We start from the raw sequence: 25,442 nt of genomic DNA, 5'->3' as shown, positions 1-25,442 counted from the left end.
CTCCAAATGGTGACTACACCAACTGTGGTATGTCTATATCACAAAATACTACCCAGAAAAAAGAGCAACAGTTGACACATTCATCAACATGGATGACTCTCAAATGAATTATGCTAAGTGAAAGCAGCCAGAATCAAAAACCTACACAGTGCAAGAATGTATAGACAGTTGCCAGGGATTCAGTCAGGAGATGGTTTGACTAAAAAGGGCAGCATGAGGGAGGGTTTTGGAGGGAAGGGCAGCGCTGTTCTGTACTTCCACTGTGCTACTGATTATAACACTTACTGCGTTTGTCAAGTCATGTAATTGTACATTCCAAAAGAAAATTAATATTTTTAAGTATTAAAAATAAATTTAGAAAATTTTACAAGCAATGAACAATGACTGTAAGAAAACTGGAAACTACAGAGAAGCGAAATGAGAAAAGAAATCACTTATAATCTCACCTTTAGTGGAGAACCCCTGTTAATGTTCTAGGATGGAGCATCTCCACAGGCTGGTTTGTCTGCCTTTATAAAATGTACATCTACATGTAAATGTTTTACAAACTGCTATCACCACGTACACAGTTTTACATCCTGCCTTTCACATATTATGCTACGACTGCCTCTTGTGATCGAAACTTTTCTGAAAAAAGTCACTTAGTGGCAGCCCAACATTCTGATGTGTGGCCAGGCATTTAACAACTCCCTTCCTGGTAGATGCTGACTCTCAGGGTTTCCACTATCACTACTATCAACAGATACCATCTTGCCCAGGGGTTTCCATAGGATGATTCTACAATGTGAACTGCCAAGTCAAGGTAAGATCTAATGTGAAGGCATCTACTAACTGCGGCCATTTCCCAGGCCTCTTACATGAAGAGTCAGTGAGGCAGCTCCCAGTGCAGCATGGGACAGAGTGATGCTGAATAAACCTGCAGGCCCCAAAGTCCCTTGCCTTGACCCCACTAATACAGGAACCCTAGCTGGGCTCTCATCTTCTCTAGGCCCTGCAGTGGGTGTGCACACCAAGTGGAGCCCAGAAACTATTTCAGCTCAGAAACCACAGCCTTAGCTCCTCACCTGGGGCACACTATTGGACAATTCGAATTACAAAGCCAGGACTCAATGAGCACAGGCTCTGGGCCTGTGAGGACAGCTCCACTGAAGCTAGGTCAGGTTGTGGCTGAACGTGGGCCCACCATCACCTTGGGCCCGAGAATAAGCTGTCCTTCCACGCAAACTCTGCTTCTCACAACCCCATTTGAGAGAGGGGCACTTCTGTGGAATGACTGTGGCTTAAAACTTTCTTTGCAGTTTCCTCATCAGTAAACCAGGGAAGATGATAGTAGTTGTGAATAAATGAGATGCAACATAAAACATATCCACTACAATGCTGAACACAGACTACAATCCTGATTCTGTTACAAACACTGCTTTGCATACAAAGGCTAAAACGAAATTCTAAAATACCAAGAGTGGGGAAATTTAAGTAATATCTGCTTTCCCACATACTTTTTAGTTAAAATAAATTTTTCTACAATGAAAACTTAGTGGTGTATAATATGCAAAAAAAAAACTCTAAAGCTTGACAGTTGATATAAAGAAAACGTACTCTGAAACACGAAACACCCATATGTTGATGAGAAAGTCTAATTAAGATAACTTTTATATAAATGAATCAACGTGCAAACAGTACTTATCAAAATTTATGCCCTAGAATCAACAATACTTAGAATGATATTTATCATCTTAATGTTCACATCAGAAAATACGAAGTGGAAATGAATGCACATGGGCGTAAGGCACTATATACTCTTGTGACTTTGATAAGATTCTTCCTCTTGTATAAATTTCCTGATGCACGAAAAGGAAAATGATGTGATTGAAGGCATTCTCACAATGCTTACAGTCACAGCATCTCTCTAGTGTGTGAGCGCTTATATGTATCTGTGTTCTAGGGAGAATGACATATCTCACCTCTGATGTCAACTTGTGTGGTGGACTACAAATTCTCTACATGCCAACTGCATTCTGGGGAAATCTCAGACTTCCTTTTCCTGTTCAGTTCTGAATCCAGCTGCCCCTGCGGCGCACAATTTCTCACTAACCCTAGTAATGGGGGTAGGTCGGCATTCAGACTGCCAAAAAGGCCGATGCCAGTCTCTAGCTTGGGATTCCAACTGACTCCTTCCACTTCCGACGGGTTGGCTCCCACTAATTCCTCTGGGTTTCATTATATGCTAGAACAACTCACAGACCTCACAGAGATTACCACACCTGCAATAACAGCTTTAATACAGCACAAAAGACACAAATGAAGAGATGCCTAGGGCAAAGTCTGGGAAAGTCCCCAGAGATGCACAACCTTCCCACATGCATGGATGTCTTGCACCAACCAGGAAGCTCAATGAATCTGTGTTCCAAATCCTTTATTGGCCTCACCCTGTGGAGGTCTCATTGCCCTCTGGTCTATCCCACACCTATTAGCCTCAGGAACTCAGAAAAAGGCCAAAGTGTTTACTGCAAGGAGATTTATCACCTCACAGCATCCTGAGAAAGCTTTCATTATCTTTTACATTCATAGGCTGAATCCACATGGAAAAGTTCAACATAGAAAAAGACATGTAAATATTCCTAGGTCTCTCTAGTGTGACTTCTCACATGGTCAGTAAAGTTAATTAGTGAAAGCTTTTCCATATGCATGAACTCAAATATTTTTCAAAGAGTGAGGAGACAATTCCACATTCCTTACACTGACAGTTTCTCTGCCATGTATCTTCTTTCAAGTTTGTGAGAAGATAAGGAATGAAAGCTTTCCAAAACTACTTACACATACAGTCAACCCTCCACATCTGAGGGTTCTGACCTGTAGGTTCAACAAACTGTGGATCAAAAATAGTTAGAAAAAAAGAAGTTCCAAAAAGTGGAACTTGAATTTGCTGCATGCCAAGCACTACACTGACGCCACACGAAATGATGTGTAGGCATACCCTGCTGTAAATAAACCAAAACCAAACCCATTGCCACTGGGTCAATTCCAACTCATAGCAACTCTATAGGACAGAATGGAACTGCCCTATAGAGTTTCCAAGGAGCTCCTGGTGGATTCAAACTGCTGCTCTTACCACTATGCCACCAGTTTCCAGCCTCTCGTCATTTAACAGATCCTCAGTCTCTCTCCAGCACTTGTCGTTTGAGCATAGTTCGCCTCGTGTCTCATTCGTTTGCTAGTTCTATTTTGTGCACGCTTCGTTTCTGTGAAAAATGGCTCCTAAAAGTGGGCACAGCAATCCCTCAAAGGCTAAGACATGGCATAAAGTGCTATCTCCCGACAACACAGTATAACAACAATGTACATAACATTTACATATTCAAAAAAAAACCCCAAACCCATTGTCATCAAGTCAATTCTGACTCATAGCAACCCTACAGGACAGAGTAACACTGCCCTGTAGGGTTTCCAATGAGTGGCTGGTAGATTCCAACTGCCAACCTTTTGGTTAACAGCCGAGCTCTTCTTAACCACTGTGCCACGATGGCTCCACATTATATTAGGTATTATAAGTAATTTAGAAATGATTTAAAGTATATGGGAGTATATGCCTAGATAATGTGCAAATACTACATCACCTCATATAAGGGACTTGAGCATCTGTGGAATTTGGTATCCACAGGGGGTTCTGGAACGACTGTATATTGATTCTCTCTGGTATGCCTACTCAGATGTGTTCCAAAGGATGAGACATCAGAAGACCTTCCCACATTCCTCACATTTCTAACAACCCTCTCCACTTTGAGTTACTATATTTAGAGAGGAAGGAGGAATAGAGACTTTTCCACATTCCCTCCATTCATAAGCCTTCTGTCCGCTGTGAGCTTTCCTATGTTCACTGAAGGATGAGGAAAAAATGGCTTCCTCATATTGCTCACATTCATAAGGTCACTCTCCATTATGAGTTCTATGTGTAGTGAAGGATGAGAACTAGGCTTTCCCGTTCCTATTACAAAGGCTTTTGTCTTGTGTGACTTCTTATGTGAAAAGTGAGATATGAGGAATTACTAAAGACTTTCCCACATTCCTTACAATCATAGGTCCTCTCTCCACTGTGCGTTCTTGTATGTTTAGTGAGGGATGAGGACTGACTAAAGGCTTTCCCACATTCTTTACATTTATAAGGCCTCTCTCCACTGTGAGTTCTTATGTGTTCAGTGAGGGATGAGGAACGACTAAAGAATTTCCTACATTCCTTACATTCATAAGGCCTTTCTCCACTGTGAGTTCTTGTATGTATAGTTAGGGATGAGGCACAACTAAAGGCTTTTCCACATTCCTTACATATATAAGGCTTCTCTCCACTGTGAATTCTTGTATGTTTAGTGAGGGTTGAGGAATGACTAAAGGCTTTCCCACATTCCTTACATTCATAAGGCCTCTCTCCACTGTGAATTCTTATATGTCTAGAGAGGATTGAGAACTGACTAAAGGCTTTCCCACATTCCTTGCATTTATAAGGCCGCTCCCCATTGTGAGTTCTTATATGGTTAATGAGATATGAGGACCGACTAAAAGCTTTTCCACATTCCTTACATTCATAAGGCCTCTCTCCACTGTGACTTCTTATATGTTCAGTGAGGAACGAAGAACGACTAAAGGCCTTCCCACATTCCTTACATTCATAAGGCCTCTCTCCACTGTGAATTCTTACATGTGTAATGAGCTGTGAAGACTGACTAAAGGCTTTCCCACGTTTCTTACATTCATGAGGCCCTTCATCACGTTTTCTTACGTGTTCAATGATGGATGAGGCTTTCTCACAGTCCATACACTCATCAGGCTCATCTCTACGAATCTTTTTATGTAAAATGAGGGATGAGGGATGAGTATAGACTTTCCAACATTCTTTACATTTACACTTATGACCTCTCACAGTTGTGCCAAAGGATAAAGAGCTACCAGATTCATCACATTCATAGGGTTTCTTTCCAGTAAGTGTTGTCCCATGATTCTTCAAAGCTGAGATACCAATGAAGCCTTTGCCATATAACTTACACTTATAGGGTTTCTCTACAATAAGAGTTCTCACAGGAATGTTGGGTTGAGAGGGGCAATTGCAGCATTCTCCACATTGCTTACACTGATACATATTGCATCCAGTGTAAGATCTGATATGATGTTTAAGTGACAAATGATCCATGAATTTTCCACACTCACAGCATTCAGCAAGATTTACTTGAGGAGTTTTCTTAAGCACAGTCATATCTGGAATCCAGCTGAAGGTTTTTCCATACTGAATGCCTTCATTACTTTCATGGAGCTTCTCTAAAACATATCTCCTGTTAAAAACAGACAGCATGCTGTTGGAAATAAATCTGTAATATTTCGCCATTACTAAATAGTGAATATGTTTTTTTCTGGGTTGGCTCATGTTTCATAGTTTAAATCATCTGGCAGAGATGCTGCCATTACTCTGTTTCAAAAATATGGAGCTTTCTGATAACTGTGCACAAAGGAAATGCATTTCAAATACTCAATAATCAGATTCAATGTTATGAAAATAGTTTCAAAATTCTGTGAACACACAATTTCAGAGGTACTTATTTATATATTTTAATGTCTTGACAACTTAAAAGTCTCTCTCCTGAGGCACTATTCTCTATCGCTTGATTGACACTCACCTTGTATGTCTCTCCTGGTTGTTATGCTTGTTTTCAATGCCATGGAATTCACAGATCTCTTTTAACATGGAGGACCAGGTTCCATTCTTCAGTAATCGTACCATTATCTGTTCACTGGATAACTTTTCTCCATCATTAAGGTTTTGAGAAACTGACCAAATTTTTTTAGTTGAGATTCACAAAATGAAACAAAGAAGAAAGGAATTATCAGGAGGAAAAAGGCAGCTGTGAAAAAAGAAAAACTTTGGGGCATTTGGCTGTTTCAGGAGTTGAGAAATGGTCTAAAAGAAATTTATTACGAAATACTTCCATGAAGATTAAGAGTGAGGATGACATGAGTAGGGTGTAATTACGAGAGCAAAGTAGAAAGATATTGGACACAATGCGCATGCACATGTAATGTTATAAAAGGAAAGGGGGAAGGTTCTCCAGGAAAACAAGTGTGAGAGAACTGATGAAAGTCATAAAAGGAAGATCAGGTATCTGAGCAGTTCAGTCTCCTCAACGCCAAAGACACTTTTTTCATTTATTTATTCAAATCCAATTCCCTCTATGCGGGGCTTCGAAGAATCCTTCTAAGGATTCTTCCCTTCCTGGTGCTCTGACACAAGGGTCCTGGATGAGTCCTACCTTCACTGTCTTCAGATCTTTCTCTTTTATCTCTGGGAGAACAAATGCATGTAGCTGACATGGGGCTCATGGAGAAAGGCAAACATGTGTGTCTTAGTTTCTTATTGGTGCTGTAACAGAAATACCACAGGTGGGTGGCTTCAACAGAAATTTATTTTCTCACAGTTTAGAAGGGTAGGAGTCCAAATTCAGGGCACCATATCTAGGGGATTCTCTCTCTGTCCACTCTGGGAGAAAATCCGTCTTTTTCAGCTTCTCTTCCTCTGTTCCTTGGTGATCTCCATTTGGCATCAATCTTTCTCCGTTTGTGCTTGCTTGCTTCTGTGCCTACCTAATCTGCTCATTTTATATATCAAAATTGATTGGCCTAAGACACACCCTACCCTTATGTTTTCATTCACATAACACAGAAAACCCTATTCTCAAATGGGATTACCTCCAAAGTATCCCATTGCCATCCAGTAGATTCCAATTCATAGTGATCATGTAGGACACAGTTGAACTGCCACATAGGATCTCCAAGGCTATCTTTACAGAAGCAGACTGCCACATCTTTCTCCCGTCGAGTGCCTGATGCATTCGAACCATCAAGCTTTCACTTAGCAGCCGAGCACTCTAACCACTGCACCACTACAGCTAGTTCCTTCAAAGTGTAAGGGTTAGAATTTACAAAACATATTTTGGGGGGACACAATTCAAACAAAAACGAGGGAAGAAAGTAAAGAGCAATGATCATTTCCCTGTTACTGAGCCAATACTTCCATCTTCAGAGTCTTGGGAAGGGAGTAGGTCTGAGTTAATATGCAGCAAACTAAGCCTGTCAAACTTGAAATAAACACAGTAAGACTTTCTACAAGGTGTTACTTGTTAGGTGCTGTCCAGTCAGTTCTGACTCATAGTGACCTTATATACAATAGAACAAAACACTGCCTGGTCCTGCACCAGCCTCAGTAACCATTGCTATGTTTAAGCCCATTGTTGCAGTCACTGTGTGAATTTATCTCGACGCTCTTTCTCTTTTTTGCTGACACTCTACCAAGCATAATGTTCTTCTCCGGGGACTGGTCCCTCCTGATAACATGTCCAAAGTACGTGAGATAAAGTCTTGCCATCTTCTCTTCCAATGAGCACTCTGACTATATTTCTTCCAAGACAGACCTGTTTGTTCTTCTGGTAGTCCAAGGTATATTCAATATTCTTTGCCATCACCATAATTCAAAGGCTTCAATTCTTCTTCAGTCTTCCTTATTCATTGTCCAGCTTTCGCATGCATATTAGGCAATTGAAAATACCATGGCTTGGATCAGACATGCCTTAGTCCTCAAAGTGACATCTTCATTTTTTAACACTTTAAAGAGGTCTTTTGCAGCAGATTTGCCCAATGCAATACGTCATTTGATTTCTTGACTGCTGCTTCCATGTGCATTGACTATGGATCCAAGTAATATGAAATCCTTGACAACTTCAATATTTTTTCATTTACCATTATGTCACTATGTTTGCTTATGTCCAGTTGTGAGGAATTTTCTTTTATGTTGAGGTGTAATCCATACAGCAGGCTATAGTCTCTGATCTTAAACAGTAAGTGCTTCAAGTCCTCTTCTCTTTCAGCAAGTAAGGTTGTGTCAACTGCCCTTCTTTTTTCACCAATGCCTTCAGTGCAACTTGGAATTCTTCCTTCAATACCATTAGTTCTTGATCATACGCTACCTCCTGAAATGACTGAACATCAACCTCTTTTTGGTACTGTAACTCTGTGTATTCCCTCCACCGTCTTTTGATGCTTCCTGTGTCGATCAATATTTTGCCCATATAATCCTTCAAAACGGCAGCTCAAGGCTTGATTTTTTTTTTTTTCTTCAGTTCTTTCAGCTTGAGAAATTCCAAGTGTGTTCTTCCCTGTTGGTTTTCTAACTCCAGGTCTGTGCACGTTTCATTATAATACTTCACTTTGTCTTCCTGAGTCATCCTTTGAAATCTGTTCAGTTCTTTTTACTTCATCATTTCTTCCATTCGCCTTAGCTGTTCTACACTCAAGAGCAAATTTCAGAGTCTCTTCTGACATCCATTTTGGTCTTTTATATCTTTCCCGTCTTAATCTTTTTTTCTCTTCATGTATGATGCCCTTGATGTTATCCCACAGCTCGTCTGGTTTTTGGTCATTAGTGTTCAGTGTGTCAAACCGATTTTTCAGATGGTCTCTAAATTCAGGTGGGATGTACTCAAGATCGTATTTGGCTCTCGCGGAATTAATTTTCTTAAGCTTCAACTTGAACTTGCATTTGAGCAATTGATGGTCTATTCCGCAGTCAGCCCCTGGCCTTGTTCTGACTGATCATATTGAGCTTTTCCATTGTCTCTTTCCACAGATGTAGTTGATTTGATTCCTGTGTTTTCCATCTGGTAGGGCCCCGTGTATAGTCACCTTTCATGTTGTTGAAAAAATGTATTTGCAATGAACAGGTCTTTGGTTTTGCAAAATTCTATCATGCGGTCTCCAGCATTATTTCTATCACCAAGGTCACATTTTCCAACTGCTGATCTTTCACATTCCAATCACCAGTAATTAATGCATTTTGACTACGTTTGATCAATTTCACGCTGCAGAAGTTGGTAAAAATCTTCAATTTCTTTATCTTTGGCATTAGTAGTTGGTGCGTAAAGTTGAATAATAGTCATATTAACTGGTCTTCCTTACAGACGTATGGATAGTATCCTACCACAGTGTTGTACTGCAGGACATATCTTGAAATGCTCTTTACAAGGTACCTAAACATAAGTCTTCTCTCTGTGCCCAAAAGTGACCCCTAAAGTCCATGCTCACACTTACAACACTTAAAGAGCCTCAAGCCTTTCAAACACAAGATAAATAAGAAATCAGTTTAATACACAGGGCTTTATGTTCTTGGGAGAGCCAGAATATGAAAGCATAGAACAAGTGAATAAGCCTATCTTACTTAACAATGTATATCTATTCTTCAACTCAAATACTGGAGCAAGGTCGATGAGTACAATATATTTTTCAGTAAAAGAGTAAATAAAAAAATTGTACCATCCTTACCTACAGAGGCTAGGTTTCTGAAGGTTTCCATCATCACATCTCTGTAGAGTTTCCTCTGAGCATGATCCAGCAAAGCCCACTCTTCCTGGGTAAAGTCCACAGCCACATCCTCAACAACCACTGAGTCCTAAAACATTCCACATATTCTGGATCAGCAAGGTACCACGTAATCTAACATACGCAAAAGGAAGGGTGAGGCTGACAGTTCTGGAAAACTGAGAATTCCCAGGGACTGAGCACAAAGTTCTATGTTCTCAAAAGGTCTACTCTGGGGTTTAGCTATCAGCATCTTCCCTTTGCTGTCTACATTCACTTTCTGACTGACTGCATCCTATCTCCTAGACTTAATACTTCTCAACACTTGAACTGATCTCTCCATACTTTGACTAGTCAGTTTTATTCTTCTCTATCTTTGTAGACTAGAGTGGTCAGAGCACAAAACAGAAATTAGAGAAGTGCTCTACAAATGAAAGTCTTATGCCCACATTCATATCACATCCCTGTGAAAAAAAAATTTCACCTCCTTCAATAAAACCAAACTTAACACTCAACACAACATGAAGAACAGAGTGAAAGCAGGATGAGATATTAACTGAGAAACACTGCAGGACTGACAATTTTTCCATTTGCGCCTTAGTAGCCATGTGACCACCTCAAGTCTGTCAGTTTGTCACACTGTGGTGGCTGGTGTGTTGCGGTGTTGCTGGAAGCTATGCCACCAGTATTTCAAATACCAGCAGGGTCATCCATGAACAGGTTGCAGCGGATCTGCCAGACTAAGACAGCCTAGGAAGAAGGAACTGATGGTCTACTTCTGAAAAAACTGGCCGGTGAAAACCTTACGAATAACAGCAGAACACTGATATAATGTCAGAAGATGAGTCCCTCAGGTTGAAAGGCACTAAAACTACGACTGGGAAGAGCTGCCTCTTCAAAGTAGAGTCGCCCTTGATGTGGACGTAATCAAGCTTTTGAGACCTTTATTTGCTGGTGTGGCACAACTCAAAATGAGAAGAAACAGCTGCAAACACCCATTAATAATTGGAACCTGGAATGTATCCAGTATGAATCTAGGAAAGTTGGAAATCATCAAAAATGAAACGGAAAGTATAAACACTGATATCCTAAGCATTAGTGAGCTGAAATGGACTGGTATCGGCCATTATGAATGAGACAATCATATGGTCTGCTATGCTGGGAATGACAAATTCAAGAGGAATGGTGTCACCATCAAAAAGAACACTTCAAGATCTATCCTGAATTACAACATGGTCAGTGATAGGATAATATCCACATGCTTACAAGGAAGACCAGTTAATATGATTATTCAAATTTATGCACCAACCAATAATGCTAAAGAAAAACATACTAAAGATTTTTAATGAATTCTGCAGTCTGAAATTATCAAACATGCAATCAAGATGCATTGATAATGGCTGGTGATTGGACTGCAAAAGTTTGAAATGAAGAAGGGTTGGTAGCTGGAAAATATAGCCTTGGTGATAGAAACGATGTTGGCGATCGCATGATAGAATTTTGCAAGACCAACGAATTATTCATTGCACATACCTTTTTTCAACAACATAAAAGGTACTATACACATGGACTTCACCAAATGGAATACACAGAAATTAAATCAACTACATCTGTGGAAAAGGTGATAGAAAAGCTCAGTATCATCAGTAAGAACAAGGCCAGGGGGCGACTATGAAACAGACCATCAACTGCTCATATGCAAGTTCAAGTTGAAGCTGAAGAAAATTAAAACAAGCCCACAAGAGTCAAAATACGACCTTGAGTATATCCCACCTGAATTTGGGGGCCATCTCAAGAACACATTTGATGCACTGAACACTAATAACAGAGGAAGACCAGCTGAGTTGTAGGATACTATCAAGAACATCTACATGAAAAAAGCAAATGTCATTAAAAAGACAAGAAACACCAAAATGGGAGTCAAAAAAGACTCTGAAACTTGCTCTTGTACGAAGAGTAGCTAAAAAGAATGAGAGAAATGATGACGTAAAAGACCTCAATAGAAAATTTCAAAGGATGGCTCCAGAAGACAAAGTAAAGTTATAATGAAATGTATAAAGACCTGGAGTTAGAAATCCAAAAGGGAAGAACACATTCAGTATTTCTCAAGTTGAAAGAACTGAAGAAAAAATTCAAGCCTCGAGTTGTAACTGTGAAGGATTCTACTGGTAAAATACTGAATGACACAGAAGGCATCAAAAGATGGAAGGAATACACAGTCATTGTACCAAAAAGAACTGATCGGTGTTTCATCACTTCAGGAGGTAACATATGATCAAGAACCTACAGTACTGATGAGGAAGTCCAAGCAGCACTGAAGGCATTGGCAAAAAAACAAGGCTCCAGGAATTGATGGAATACCTATCGAAATGAAACAAACGGATGCAGTGCTGGAGATGCTCACATGTCTATGCCAAGAAATTTGGAAGACAGCTACCTGGCCAACTGACTAGGAGCATCTCAGGCTGGGTTCTCTACAGATGCAAAACCAGTAAGTGTACATATATATAGATTTATATCAAAGAATCAGCTCACACAAGTGTAGAGGCTGGAACGTCCCAAGTCTGTGGATTAGGATAGAGGCTTCTCCCGATTCATGTAGCTGCAGGAGCTGGAGAACCCAAGATCGGCAGGTCGGAGAGCAGGGCTCCATTCACAGGCTGTGAATGTCGACGAATCCCAAGGTCGGCAGATAGGCTGATGGCTCAAGTCCCAAGAACCAGAGGTCAGATGAACAGGAGGCAGCCACAGGATCCAGAGTAAAAAGCCAGAACGTCTGCTTATATTTGGCTGCACGCCACACCCCCAAGGAAACTCCCTTTCAACTGACTGGCTACTCACAGCATATTCAATCATGGGAATGATCACACATGAACACTGAATCATGGCCCAGCCAAGGTGACACACAATCTCAACCATCACAGGGAGAGAATCCATATTTGTGCCCATTCCAAAGAAACGTAATCCAACAGAATGGGGAAATTACTGAACAATATCATTAATATCACATGGAAGTAAAATTTTGCTGAGTATAATTAAAAAATGGTTGTAGTGGTACATCAATATGGAACTGCCAGAAATTCAAGCTGGATTCAGAAGAGAATGTGGAACAAGGGATATCACTGCTGATGTCAGATGGATCTTGGCTGAACAAGCAGAAAACACCAGAAAGATGTTTAAAAAAAAAAAGATGTTTATATGTGTTTGACTATGCAAAGACACTTGACTGTGTGGATCATAACAAATTATGGACAAAACTGCAAAGAATGGGAATTCCAGATCACTTAACTGTGCTCATGAAAAACCTGTACATTGACAAAGAGATAGTTATTTGAAAAGAATAACTGTATACTCCATGGTTTGGATTCAGGGAAGGTGTGTGTCAGGGTTATATCCTTGCAGCATACTTATCCAATCTGTATGCTTAGCAAATAATCCAAGAAGCTAGACTATATGAAGAAGGCAGTGGCATCAGGACTGCAGAAAGACTCATTAACAATCCCCAATATGCAGATAACACAACCTTGCTTGCTGAAGACTTGCAGCATTTGCTGATGAAGAGCAAAGACTTCAATCTTCAGTATGGATTACACCTCAACACAAAGAAAACAAAAATCCTCACTACTTGTGATTGTTGAAGATGTGCGTCAACTTGGCTGGTCCATGGTTCTCAGTGGTTGCACAGTTATGTTGCAGTTTGGTAGTCCTATAATGACACAATCACCTCCATGATGAGATTTGCTATCAGTAGCCAATCAGTTGAAAGGAAGTTTCACTGGGGGTGTGGACTGCATCTAACATATATGGACTTTCTGGCAAAGCTCGCTGGCTTGTGCTCTACTCTGGATCCTGTATTCAGCTTGTCAGCATCTGACCTCGAGTTCTTGGGACTTGGACCAGTAGCCTGTTGTCTTACCTGTGGACCTTGGGTTTGTCAGCCCCTGTAGGTACGTGAGTCAGGAGAGGCCTCCAGCCTGATGCCTGATGCCTGATGCCTGACCCACGGACTTGGGACTTACCAGCCTCAGCCTCTACAACTGCATGAGCCATTTCCTTGAGATAAATCTCTCTCCCTCCCTCTCTCGCTTGTTCTCTGTATATACATGTTATATGCTTCACTGGTTTTCCTTCTCTAGAGAACCCAGCTTAAGACACTATTGGACCAATAACCAACATCATGATAAACAGAGAAAATATTGAAGTGGTCAAGGATTTCATTTTACTTGGATCCACAATCAACACCCATAGAAGCAGCAGTCAAGAAATCAAACGACATATTGCATTGGGCAAAGCTGCTTCAAAAGACCTCTTTAAAGTGTTAAAAAGCAAAGATGTCACTTTGAGGACTAAGGTGCACCTGACCCAAGCCATGGTACTGTCAGTCGCTTCATATGCACGTGAAAGCTGTACAATGAAGAAGGAAGATGGAAGAAGAACTGATGCCTTCGACATATGGTGTTGGCGAAAAATACTGACTATACCATAGACGGCCAGAAAAACGAACCAGTCTGTCTTGGAAGAAGTACAGCCAGAATGCTCCATGAAAGTGAGGATGGAGAGACTTCATCTCACATACTCTGGACATGTTGTCAAGAGGGACCAGTTTCTGGAGAAGAACATCATGCTTGGTAAAGGGAGAGGGTCAGTGAAAAAGAAGACCCTCGATGAGATGGATTGACACAGTGACTGCAACAATGGGCTCAAACATAGCAACAATTGTGAGCATGGCGCAGGACCAGGCAGTGTTTTGTTCGGCCGTACATAGGGTCGCCATGAGTCGGAAATGACTTGACAGCACCACAACAGCCACAGGAAGCCCAGGGTCCACACAAACTGGCATCCCAAGAGTCTGAGCTGGTCATATTTTCTGGAAGAACTCCAGGTTATCAGGAGATGACAGGACTACCTGCCAAAAAGAGAGTATTCTTTTTGACAATTATAAATTTTTACATGTCTGTCATGTACTGCATCAATTCAGCAGTGACACTCTCATTGTCTCTGTTCCTTTTTTGGAGTCATGGAAAAGTACTGAAAAGTTCAACAGATCTGAGGTGAGATACAGTAAACATAAGAATCCAGAGAGCCCCAAAATTCACAAATTTTGTGACCCAACAGTACTGTACGCCAATTACTAGTGACTGTTCCCCCTCAGCAAACAGAAAACCAGACACCCACCCAAACACATTCTAATGTTATAAGATGACAAAGAACCCTATCTCTGCAAGAACCGGAATAGCATGCCATTGCATTTATTGACTGTGAGGAAACATTAAGATTCCCATTTTTAATGGATGCAAAACTTGATGAATGTATCAATGTCACTAAGCTATGTATGTATTTTTACCACACACACAAAAAATTCAAATTGTAAGTTAACTGAAGTACACAGGGTTAAGCTGTTAAACTGCCCATGAATTCTAGGAAACAAAGACTTAGCCACCATTCCTTTAGAAGCTCCACTCCAAAATTTTCTCACATTTGCAGCCCCTGGAAGACACACAAGAAGCACTTCCTTAGTCTCATCATTGGTCTCCCCTGGGCTTCAGACTGGCCTCTACAAAACAGCTTCAACCCACTGGCTTCCACAGGTAATGATGAGAGAAAAGCATGCCACACTGCACTTCTGATGCTAAAATTAGACTGAGCAGCAGACCAGGTGTAAAACAAGAAAACTCGTCAGAGCAGGGAGTGAAGCGAGCTGTCTAGGTCATCTCTAATCAATCCTGGTATGATGATGACACAACAAACTTTGATCCAGAGCCAAAATTCAAAAGTCTTTACCATTGCAGTGGGCCAAGTTACACACTTTTAAGCTGTCAAACATCCTAGCGTTAATTACTACAATATATTAGTGATAAAATGTTCCATTTCTTGAGCATCTACAAAATATGAAAAGTTTTGTAAAAAGCTCTCAACACAATAGCTCATGACTCTCATGACTTTTCTAAACAGATATTTCAAACAGCTTACAGCTGAAAAAAGTTATCATAAATGAATCATATGTTCAATGTTGCCCAAATGGAGTACCACTGAGCCAGGGTCAGAATGCAGGTCAATTTGTCTTTGAAGCCTAAATTCCTCAAACTACATTTCTGCTCATATGCATAGTTTTGTTGTTATTCTCCAACAACACCATGGATGATCTAAAGCCCTGCTAGGTACTAGAGAGAAGAGACAAAGGAAATATCCTACTCAATTCAAACAACCTGGAATTCCTTCTCCTGGTAAATCCGTGTCTCAGATAAGGGTACTTCCATTCAGACTCTTACCTCTAGCTCCTTCATTTATTAAAATTGACTTAGGTAATATTGACACAGAGCCTACTTCATATGGGCAAAGCAGATACAGCAGTGAACAAAACAAATATCCAGATGCACATGGATCATAAATTCTTTGGATCTGGACCGCAAATAAACAAATAAAATGGAATATCAAGTGGTGATAAGTTATATGTAAAACGCAACACAGTAATGGGATAAGCAGCAAGTAACACAAGTATATTTCTACTTAGTGAACTAGTGCAAGGAAATGAAAAATAATCATTTTAGAAAACAGTAGTTGTTTCTAAGGAACTGTGAACAATTATGAAAGGTGGAACATATGCATGCTGGCGATAACAGAAAGGAAAGAAAGTGAAAACAAAGAGAATATTTGAGGTAATAATGGCTGAGAATTTTACAAAACTAATGCAAAGAATGGGAATCCTGGAAGACTTGTACTCATGAGGAACCTGTACATAAATCAAGAGGTAGCTGTTCAAACAAGGGGATACTACATGGTTTAAAGTCAGGAAAGGTGTGTGTTACATCAGGGTTGTATCTTTTCACCATACTCACTCAATCTGTATGCTGAGCAAGTAACCTGAGAAGCTGGACCATATGAGGAACGGGCATCAGGAATGGAGACTCATTAACAACCTGCATTATGCGTATGATACAACCCTGCTTGCTGAGAGTGAAGAGGATTTGAAGCACTTACTGATGAAGATCCAAGAACACAGCCTTCAGTATGGATTACACCTCAACATAAAGAAAACAAAAATCCTCACAACTGGACCAATAAGCAACATCATGACACACGGAGAAAAGATTGAAGTTGTCAAGGATTTCATTTTACTTGGATCCACAATCAACACTCATGGAAGTAGCAGTCAAGAAATCAAATGACGCAATGCATTGAGCAAATATGCTGTAAAAGACCTCTTTAAAGTGTTAAAAAGCAAAGATGTCACCTAGAAGACTAAGGTGCGCCTGACTCAAGCCTTGCTGTTTTCAGTTGCCTCATATGCATGTGAAAGCTGGACGATGAATAAGGAAGACCGAAGAAGAATTGGCGCCTTTGAATTATGGTGCTGGCGAAGAATACTGAATATACCACGGACTGCCAAAAGAACGAACAAATCTGTTTTAGAAGAAGTACAGCCAGAATGCTCCTTACAAGCAAGGATGCCAAAACTACATCTCACATACTTTGGACATGTTACCAGCAGGGATCAGTCCCTGGAGAAGGACATCATGCTTGGTAGAGGGTCAGCGAAAAAAGGAAGACCCTCAACGAGATCGACTGACACAGTGGCTGCAACAATGGGTTCAAGCATAACAAGGATTGTGAGGATGGAACAGGACTGGGCAGTATTTTGTTCTGTTGTACACAGGGTCACTATGAGTTGGAACCAACTCAACAGCACCTAACAACAACCTAACAATGAGACACCAAACCACAGATTCAGAAACCTGGCTTGATAAGGAAAAAAGACTCACATTTTCAATTCTAAAAACTTGGAAGCAGACTGTGATGATTTTGCAACCCCTGACATAGATTTCACATGCCCGTCGACTTCACAAGTCCCAACGAAGAGGCACAAGAGTCAGAGGACTCCACTGACTTTCATACCCAGGAAAAGGAAGATACGTTCCTTATTCCCTTTATATGTTCAGCAATAGACTAAACATATAAATTTGGGACACTGGAAAAATAAAGCACCATAAATTAATAGTATAAAGTAATATGAAAATACAATAGTAATGATAAAAAACACAAATGAAAACTTTCAGTTTCCGATTCGGTTATGTAAAAAGCTTGGAAGTCATCACTCTTGTCCTCAAAATAAGAAAAAGATAAATATAGAGAACTCAGAGAATTAAGGGAAAACTGCTGGCCCCAAAACTGAAGGGACACATAGGCAGATACACAGACTCATACCAGAGTAAAAGTCCAGGAGCAGAAACCACAGCTAGAATCAATACCAGAGTAGAAAAATTTAGACTGTAATTGGCAAATTGCTGGACGTTCAGTGTAGACAAAATCGAGGGTTGAAAATGGCAAGGGGGTCCAATCTTAGGGAGACCCACACAGTTTTGTGAGTTTTGTCTCCAGGAACTCTACCAGGTCCTCAGGGTGAAGATCAGAGAAAACTCCGCTGTGCTTCCAGTAGGGAGAAGAGGAAATGTAATCATTTTGAAACTCACCCAAAGCATTCTGTTCTCCTTAACAATGCCAGGCCTCAAGGGAAACAATTTCACCAGTCTAACTTACAGGGAGTAGTGTAACACCCAACAGCAGCCTCATCTAGCCTTCCTGGCTCACCCAAGTGGGGTAGAGGAGAAGCAGAGAACCACTTGTGAGGGCACTGCCCAGGGGCACAGGCTCACTAAAAGACTGAGACCCAATAACTGGACTATAGAATGCTTCCCCGCCCCCACATCTCAACATTATCAGTAGAGATTCTATAGAACAACAGGGTACTACAACTGAAAGAATCCAAGTCTCAGACTTTAAGAAGTTTCAAGAAACTCAAACACAACAGGAAAGACAAAAACAAGAAAATCAGAGAACATTTTGGCTTCTGACACCTACAGCAAATAGTAAACACAGCCTAATTTCTAACCAGATAAATACAAAACCTCACATTAAACACCTACTGACCCCAATTCCTTTTACTTAGGACATCATCTCTGGCTTTCAAAAGAAACTACAAGGCACACTAAAAACAAAAAACACGGTTTGAAGAGACAAAGAAAGCATAAGAATCAGTCTAAGATATGACAGTGATTTTGGAGTTATCAGACCGTAAATTCAATACAACTATGATTAATATGGGAGGGATTATAATTAAAGTTTTGTAAGTAAAGTATACAACAAGTAGTAACAGATAGGTAATGTAAGCAAAGAAATGGAAAGTGGACGAAAGAATCCAAAGGAAATGCTAGAAATTAAAAACTCTAACAGAAATGCAGAATGCTTCTAACAAGTTCATCAAATGACTGGACAAAGCCAAGGACAGAACTAGTGAGCTTCAAAATATGTCAGCAGAAATTTCCAAAACTGAAATGAAAAGAGAAAAAGAATGAAAAAGATGGAACAGAATATTCAAGAACTGTGGGACAATTACAAAAGGTAGACCATACGTGTATCGGGAATACCAGAAACGAAAGAAAGTAGATACAAAGAGATGAAATATCTCAGGTAATAAAGGCTGAAAATTTTACAAAATTAATGACAGACACCAAACCACAGATTTGGGAAGTTCAGAGAACACCAAGCAGGATAAATACCAAAAAAATCTACACCTAAGTATATCACATTCAAACTACAGGAAATCAAAGAGGAAATACTGAAAGAAGCCAAAGGGGAAGAAAACACCTTCTTAAAGAGGAGCTATAACGGTTACTCTGAATATAAGAATCAGCATAAAGCTAGTTCCTATGAGGTGGAGTTCAAGTACAACTCCATGCCACACACATACATTTTCCAACTTCTCTATCATTTCTGACATCAGCCACTCCCCCCACGGCATTCTCTTTCTCTGCTGGGTTCGATAATTTGCTGCAACATCTCACAGAGCTCACAGACTATATTTATGGTTATATAGTATATTAGGGTAAACTGCTACAACTCAAGAATAACAGGAAACAAGTCAGAAATAACAGGATATGGGCAGTTCTACTCTGTCCTATAGGGTCACTATAAGTCAGATCGACTCAATGGCAGCAGGTTTTTAAACGTTACTGAATTCAACCACTTTAAAATGGTCAATTTTGTTCTGTGAATTTTACCTCAATTAAAAAAAGGAAAGCACAGTCTACAGGGAATAACACTGGAACAGTGACATGCAGTGTCAAGGCGAGGGAGCTGAGACAGGGTAAAGGGAAAGTGAAGCTGGACACAATCTCAGGAATAGAAATGGATATCCCCAGGGACTTCCTTGACCTCTCTACTCATCTAGACCTGAGTCTAGTGCAACATCCTTACAGAACCATTTCTAATCTACTCCAGCCATCCAAGGTTGAACACTCTCACAGAAGAAATAGCAGAAACCTTCACTTAGGCCCTATTTTGGGAAAGCTTTTTCCATACACTTTCTCTACCCCTTGCAAGAGCTACCCAAATGAAATGTGATTATGTTCATCTTACTGACAAGAAACCTCAAGCTTAGACACTGTAAGTCACTCAGTCAAGAAGTGACAGAACCAAGTTTGAAACTCTACCCTGGCTGACCCTAACTCCAGCCTTTCTATGGTCTCTTATTTCTTCCTCTCGGCACACTGTTCACTTGCACCTTCTCAGCCAACACTCACTTTCAGGTGTGTGGAAGGGAAGGCCTTCTGCAAGTGACGAAGGAGTGTTAAGAGGTGAAGAATTCAGGGAAAGTTGGTACAAGACCACACCAACCACATAAAAGGAACTGGACCATCAGCCTAGGGTCCACAATACATCCCTGTGGGTGATCCTGAGGGCCTAGTTACTTGTTATCACCGTGACCCAAAATGGAATCAAGTCCCATTGACTCCCACCCTAAATTCTATCTTGGGACCAGGAAAGTGACCTCTTCTCCCTTCCCAGTGCAAAACAGCACGGCTTCTACATAAATTGTGGGCAAGAGACAGCAGAGTCTACTGACGGCCAGGGGCGGGACCCTCAGAGCAGCCCCCAAGCCTGGCATACATCTCAAACCATCATTGCTCCTTTTGAGCTTTGTTACTGTGTAGTCGTATTATCTTTGTGAGAAACTATTTTCCATGTAAATATAAACCTAAATCTACACACAAAAAAAACAGAAAAAGAAATAACAGGATACAACTCAGGATCAGCATCAGGAAGTGGTACATGGAGAAAGTCTAGGTGGGTCCCAAAAGTGCAGAGTACATCCGTTTCTTCCTCAACCAGGGCAGCTCTTGAAGTAAAAACCTCTCAGAGCAGACAAGCTCCCCAGTGGAAGAGCTCCAGACAGATCTTGTAGCAGTTAAGGTCCCCACTGGAGCAGCTCATAAAGCAGACACACTCCCTACTGGAACAGCTCCAGACAGCTCTTGGAGCAGATAACCTGGTTGAAACAGGTTTTGAATCATTCTTGTCTTGCACCACTGCTTTCGGCTGGTGATTGGCTGGTGCTGTGTCTCTTGGCTGGTGATCAACCAGCACTGTTTCAGTCAGCGCCACTTATCTCAGTGTGCATCCCTTCTCTCAGCAGGTGCTGTTTCACAGCCTGTGACACTGTCACCTAGGCATAGTTCTCAAATGAATTTTTGGGAGGGTTTTCAGCATAAGGCTTCTGTGTCCTAAAGGATGCGTAATCCCTCCCAGCTCGCATCAACCATGAAGCCGCCAAACCTTTGTGTTCCAGGGTTTTTATAAGCCAGTCCATGTACTCCTTGTCAGTTACAAGGTAGGGCACTCTAGCCAGACCAGTGCCCCAGGGGTAGTCAATTACACAGAAAATCTCCCAAGTGCAAAGGTAGCAACTCCTCAGGCATAGTCAATTACTTGGAAAATACCCTAAGGTTGAGTTTCTAAAACCCAAAAGCAAAAGACCACATAAAGGAAAGAACCGGACTCAGGTGAGTTCACTAATGAATTTGACGAATCATTTCAAGAAAAAAGTGTACCAATTCTCTGCTATCTCTTCTAGAAAACACAAAAAGAGGAAATTCTTCCAAACTAATTTTAGGACCAAAACCAAAGACATTAAAAGGAAAAAATACAGACCAACATCTCTCATTAACATGGATTCATAACTCTTCAACAAAATAGTAGGAAATTGAATCTACCAATATACAACGATTATATGAATCCACCAATATACAACAATTATACACCATGACCAAGTGGGATTTATTTCAGATATGCAAGGCTGGTTCAACATTAAAAAATCAATTAGTCATTTACATCAACAGGTACAGAAGAAAACCCATATGAAAAAATCAACAGATGCACCAAAAGCATTTGACAAGATTCAATACCCACTGACAATAAAAATTCTCAGTAAACTAGGAAAAGAAATGTCGTCAGCTGTTAAAAAAAAAACCTACTAAAAACCTACAGCTAACATCATAATTATTGGCAAGATACTAGATGCTTTCCTGCTAAGATTGGGAACAAGGCAAAGATGTCTCTGCTCACCATTCCTACTTACTAGAAATCCTAGGAAATTCAATAAGACAAAAAAGAGAAAAAAAAATATAGACTGATAAAAATATAAAACTGTCTTTGCTTGCAGATGAAATGAACATGTAGAAAACCCTACAGAATCGACAAAAATCTGAAACCAATAATCCATCATACCAAAGTTGCAGGATAAAAGGTCAATATACAAATGTCAACTGCTTTTCTATAAATCAGTAAAAAAAAACAATTGCACTTTGAAATTAGAAACACAATGGCATTTACATCAGCAACAACAAAAATATGAAATAGGATAAAGCTAACAAACTATGTAAAAGACCTACGATGAGGAAAACTACAAAATGCTGATGAAAGAAATCAAAGAAGACCTAAATGAATGGAGAGATACTCCACGTTCATTAACAGGAAAAAACATTAAGAAGATAGCTCTTTCCACCTTGACCTACTAATTCAATGCAGTTATCAATCAAAATCCCAAAAAGTTATTTATTCTAACTTATTCTAGCACTTATGTGAAGACAGGAAAGGCTCAGAAGAACAAACATATTGAAAGAGAAGAACAAAGTTGGAAGACTGACACTACACCACTTCAAGACTTATTCCAAAGCTACACTAATCAAGACAGTGTGGTACTGGCAAAAGAACAAATAGATCAACAGCATAGAGAGTTTAGAAATAGACACACACAATCATAGTTATCTGATCTTTGAGAAAGGACCCAAAGCAATCAATGGAGAAAGGACAGCCTTTCAATAAATGGTGCCAGATCAATTACTCTGCAAAAAAAGAAAAATAAAGGAATCCAGATACAGACCTTACACACCTTTCATGAACACTAACTCAAAATGGCTCAAAAACCTAAATGTCAATGCAAAACCATAAAACTCCGAGAAGACAATGTAGGAGAAAACCTAGGTGACCCTCATTTTGACGACGAGTTTTTAGATACAACAATAAAAGCATAATCACCAAAAATTTTTTTTTAATTGGAGTTCATTAAAATAAAAATTCTACTCTCTCCAAAGACTTTAAACCACAAAGTATCCCCTTGTCCTGTTCACACGACTGCTTCTTGGTCTGTCCCTCATGAGCACAATTAAGTAGTGTTCTGGAATTCCATTCTTTGAAATGTTATCTATAATTTGTTATGACCCACACTGTCCAATGCCTTTGCCTAGTCAATAAAACGAAGGTAAACATCTTTCTGGTATTCTCTGCTTTCAGCCATGATCCATCTGACATCAGCAATGATATCCCTTGTTCCACATCATTAAGAAATGAAAGACAATGCATGTATAAATTTTTGTATGGGAAAAAATAAAAAAAAATGAAAAGACAGGCCACAAACTGGGGAAAAAATCTTTGCAAAACATATGTGATAAAGGACTGATATTCAAAATATACAAAGAACTCTTTCTTAAAACTAAAAAATACGAAAATGAAAAACACAATTATAAAATGGGCAAAGCAGATATATCACCAAAGACATGCAGATGAAAAATAAGAATATGAAAAGATGCTCAACATCATATGTCATTATTGTTGCTGTTGTTAGGTGCCTTCCAGTCACTTCCAACTCATAGCTACACTATGTACAACAACAAAATCAAACAATGCCCGGTCCTGCTCCATCCTCACAATTACTGTTATGTTTGAGCCCATTGTTGCAGCCACTGTGTCAATCTATCTCGTTGAGGGCCTTCCCCCTTTTCGCTGACCTTCTACTTTACCAAGCATGATGTACTTCTTCAGGGACTGGTCCCTCTTGATAACAAGCCCAAAGTATGTGAGACGTAGTCTCATCATCCTTGCTTCCAATGAGCATTCTGGCTGTACTTCTTCCAGCACAGATCTATTCATTCTTCTGGCACTCCATTGTATGTTCAACATTCTCTGCCAACACCAGAATTCAAATGCACCAATTCTTCTCTGGTCTTTCTTATTCATCGTCCAGCTTTCCCATGCATATGAGGCAAATGAAAATATCATGGCTTGGCTCAGGAGCACCTTAGTCCTTAAAGTGACATCTTTGCTTTTTTAACACCTCAAAGTGGTCTTTTGCAGCAGATTTGCCCAGTGCAATGCATTGTTGGATTACTTCACTGCTGCTTCTATGGACGCTGCTGTGGATCCAAGTAAAATGAAATCCCTGACAACTTCAATTTTTTCTCCGTTTATCATGATCTTGCTTACTGGTCCAGTTGCAAGATTTTTGTTTTATTTATGTTGATGTGTAATCCATACTGAAGGCTGTGGTCTTTGATCTTCATCAGCGCTTCAAATTCTCTTTACTTTCAGCAAGCAAGGTTGTGTCATATGCATATCACAGGTTGTTAATGAATCTTTCTCCAATCCTGATGCCCTGTTCTTTTTCATATAGTTTATCTTCTTGGATTATCTGCTCAGCATACAGACTAAGTACGGTAAAAGGATACAACCCTGACACACACCTTTCTTCACTTTAAACCACGAAGTATCCCCTTGTCCTGTTCGCACGACTGCCTCTTGTTCTATGTACAGGTTCCGCATAAGCACAATTAAGTGTTCTAGAATTCCATCCTTTGAAATGTTATCTATAATTTGTTATAACCGACACTGTCCAATGCCTTTGCATAGTCAATAAAACACAGATAAACATCTTTCTGATATCCTCTGCTTTCAGCCATGATCCATCTACCTCAGCAGTGATATCCCTTGTTCCACATCCTCTTCTAAATCTGGCTTGAAATTCTGGCAGTTCCCTGTCCACGTACTGCTGCAAACGCTTTTGAATGAATTTCAGCAAAATTCATGGCAACACCATTGAAAAGGACATCGGACTGTTGTGAACCATAGGGATGTCACTGTCTTATTTTTCGTAAGTACATGACAGAGCCTTTCTTTCTATTGTCTTAGTACGGACGTTCTACTGAAATCTGTTCAGCATCACAGCAACAAGCAAGCCTCCACTGACAAGAGTGGTGGCTGCACTTGAGGTGCACTGGCCAGGAATCAAACCTGGGTCTCTGACATGGAAGGATGGAAGGCAAGAATTCTACCACTGCATGGCCCCCGGACATCCTCTTAGCTCAGTAATGAAGTCACTCCTGATGTTCACCCTTCAGCCAAAGATTACACAGGCCCATAAAAAATGAGACTAAAGGGACACACCAGCCACCAGCCCAGCGGCAAAGATTAGAAGGCAGGAGGAGGACAGGAAAGCTGGTAATAAGTAACACAAGGTCAAGAAGGGAGAGTGTCAACATGTCATAGGGTTGGTAACCAATGTCACAAAACAATGTGTACTCACTGTTCAATGAGAAGCTAGTTTGTCCTGTAAACCTCCATCTAAAGTACAATAAATTTAAAAAAAAAAAGAAAAAATCTATATGAGACTAAAAGGTAAACAATTACTCTAAAGTAAAGATGAGAAGACAAGAGGGTGGGGGAAATAGAATAACCAGAATGCAATTAAAGAGAATGCTGACACACTGTGAAAAATGTAACTAACATCACTGAACAATCTGTGTAGAAATTGCCCAATGGGAACCTAATTTGCTGTGTAAACTTTCACCAAAAACAATAAAATATTATTTAAAAAGAAAATTGAATTAAAAAAAAAAAAAGAATTCTACCACTGAATGACAGTGAATCCATACACTGGAGTATTATTC

The 25,442-nt window shown here is 40.1% G+C and overlaps 1 protein-coding gene across 1 annotated transcript in view; it reads right to left on the bottom strand.

The window, feature by feature from the left end:
* Positions 1 to 3,531: 3,531 nt before the first annotated feature.
* The window catches only part of LOC101344442 (zinc finger protein 791-like), a 98,477-nt gene continuing 76,566 nt past the window's right edge, over positions 3,532 to 25,442 (bottom strand). The window contains 1 exon segment of the mRNA XM_023724726.1: positions 3,532 to 4,752. Within this exon segment, the coding sequence (XP_023580494.1) occupies positions 3,986 to 4,752 (767 nt within the window). The 3' untranslated portion in view covers positions 3,532 to 3,985.

The sequence above is a fragment of the Trichechus manatus genome, unplaced genomic scaffold, assembly GCF_000243295.1.
Source record: "Trichechus manatus latirostris isolate Lorelei unplaced genomic scaffold, TriManLat1.0 scaffold00258, whole genome shotgun sequence".
Classification (NCBI taxonomy): Eukaryota; Metazoa; Chordata; class Mammalia; order Sirenia; family Trichechidae; genus Trichechus; species Trichechus manatus.
This window is presented reverse-complemented; position numbering and strand designations above follow the sequence as displayed.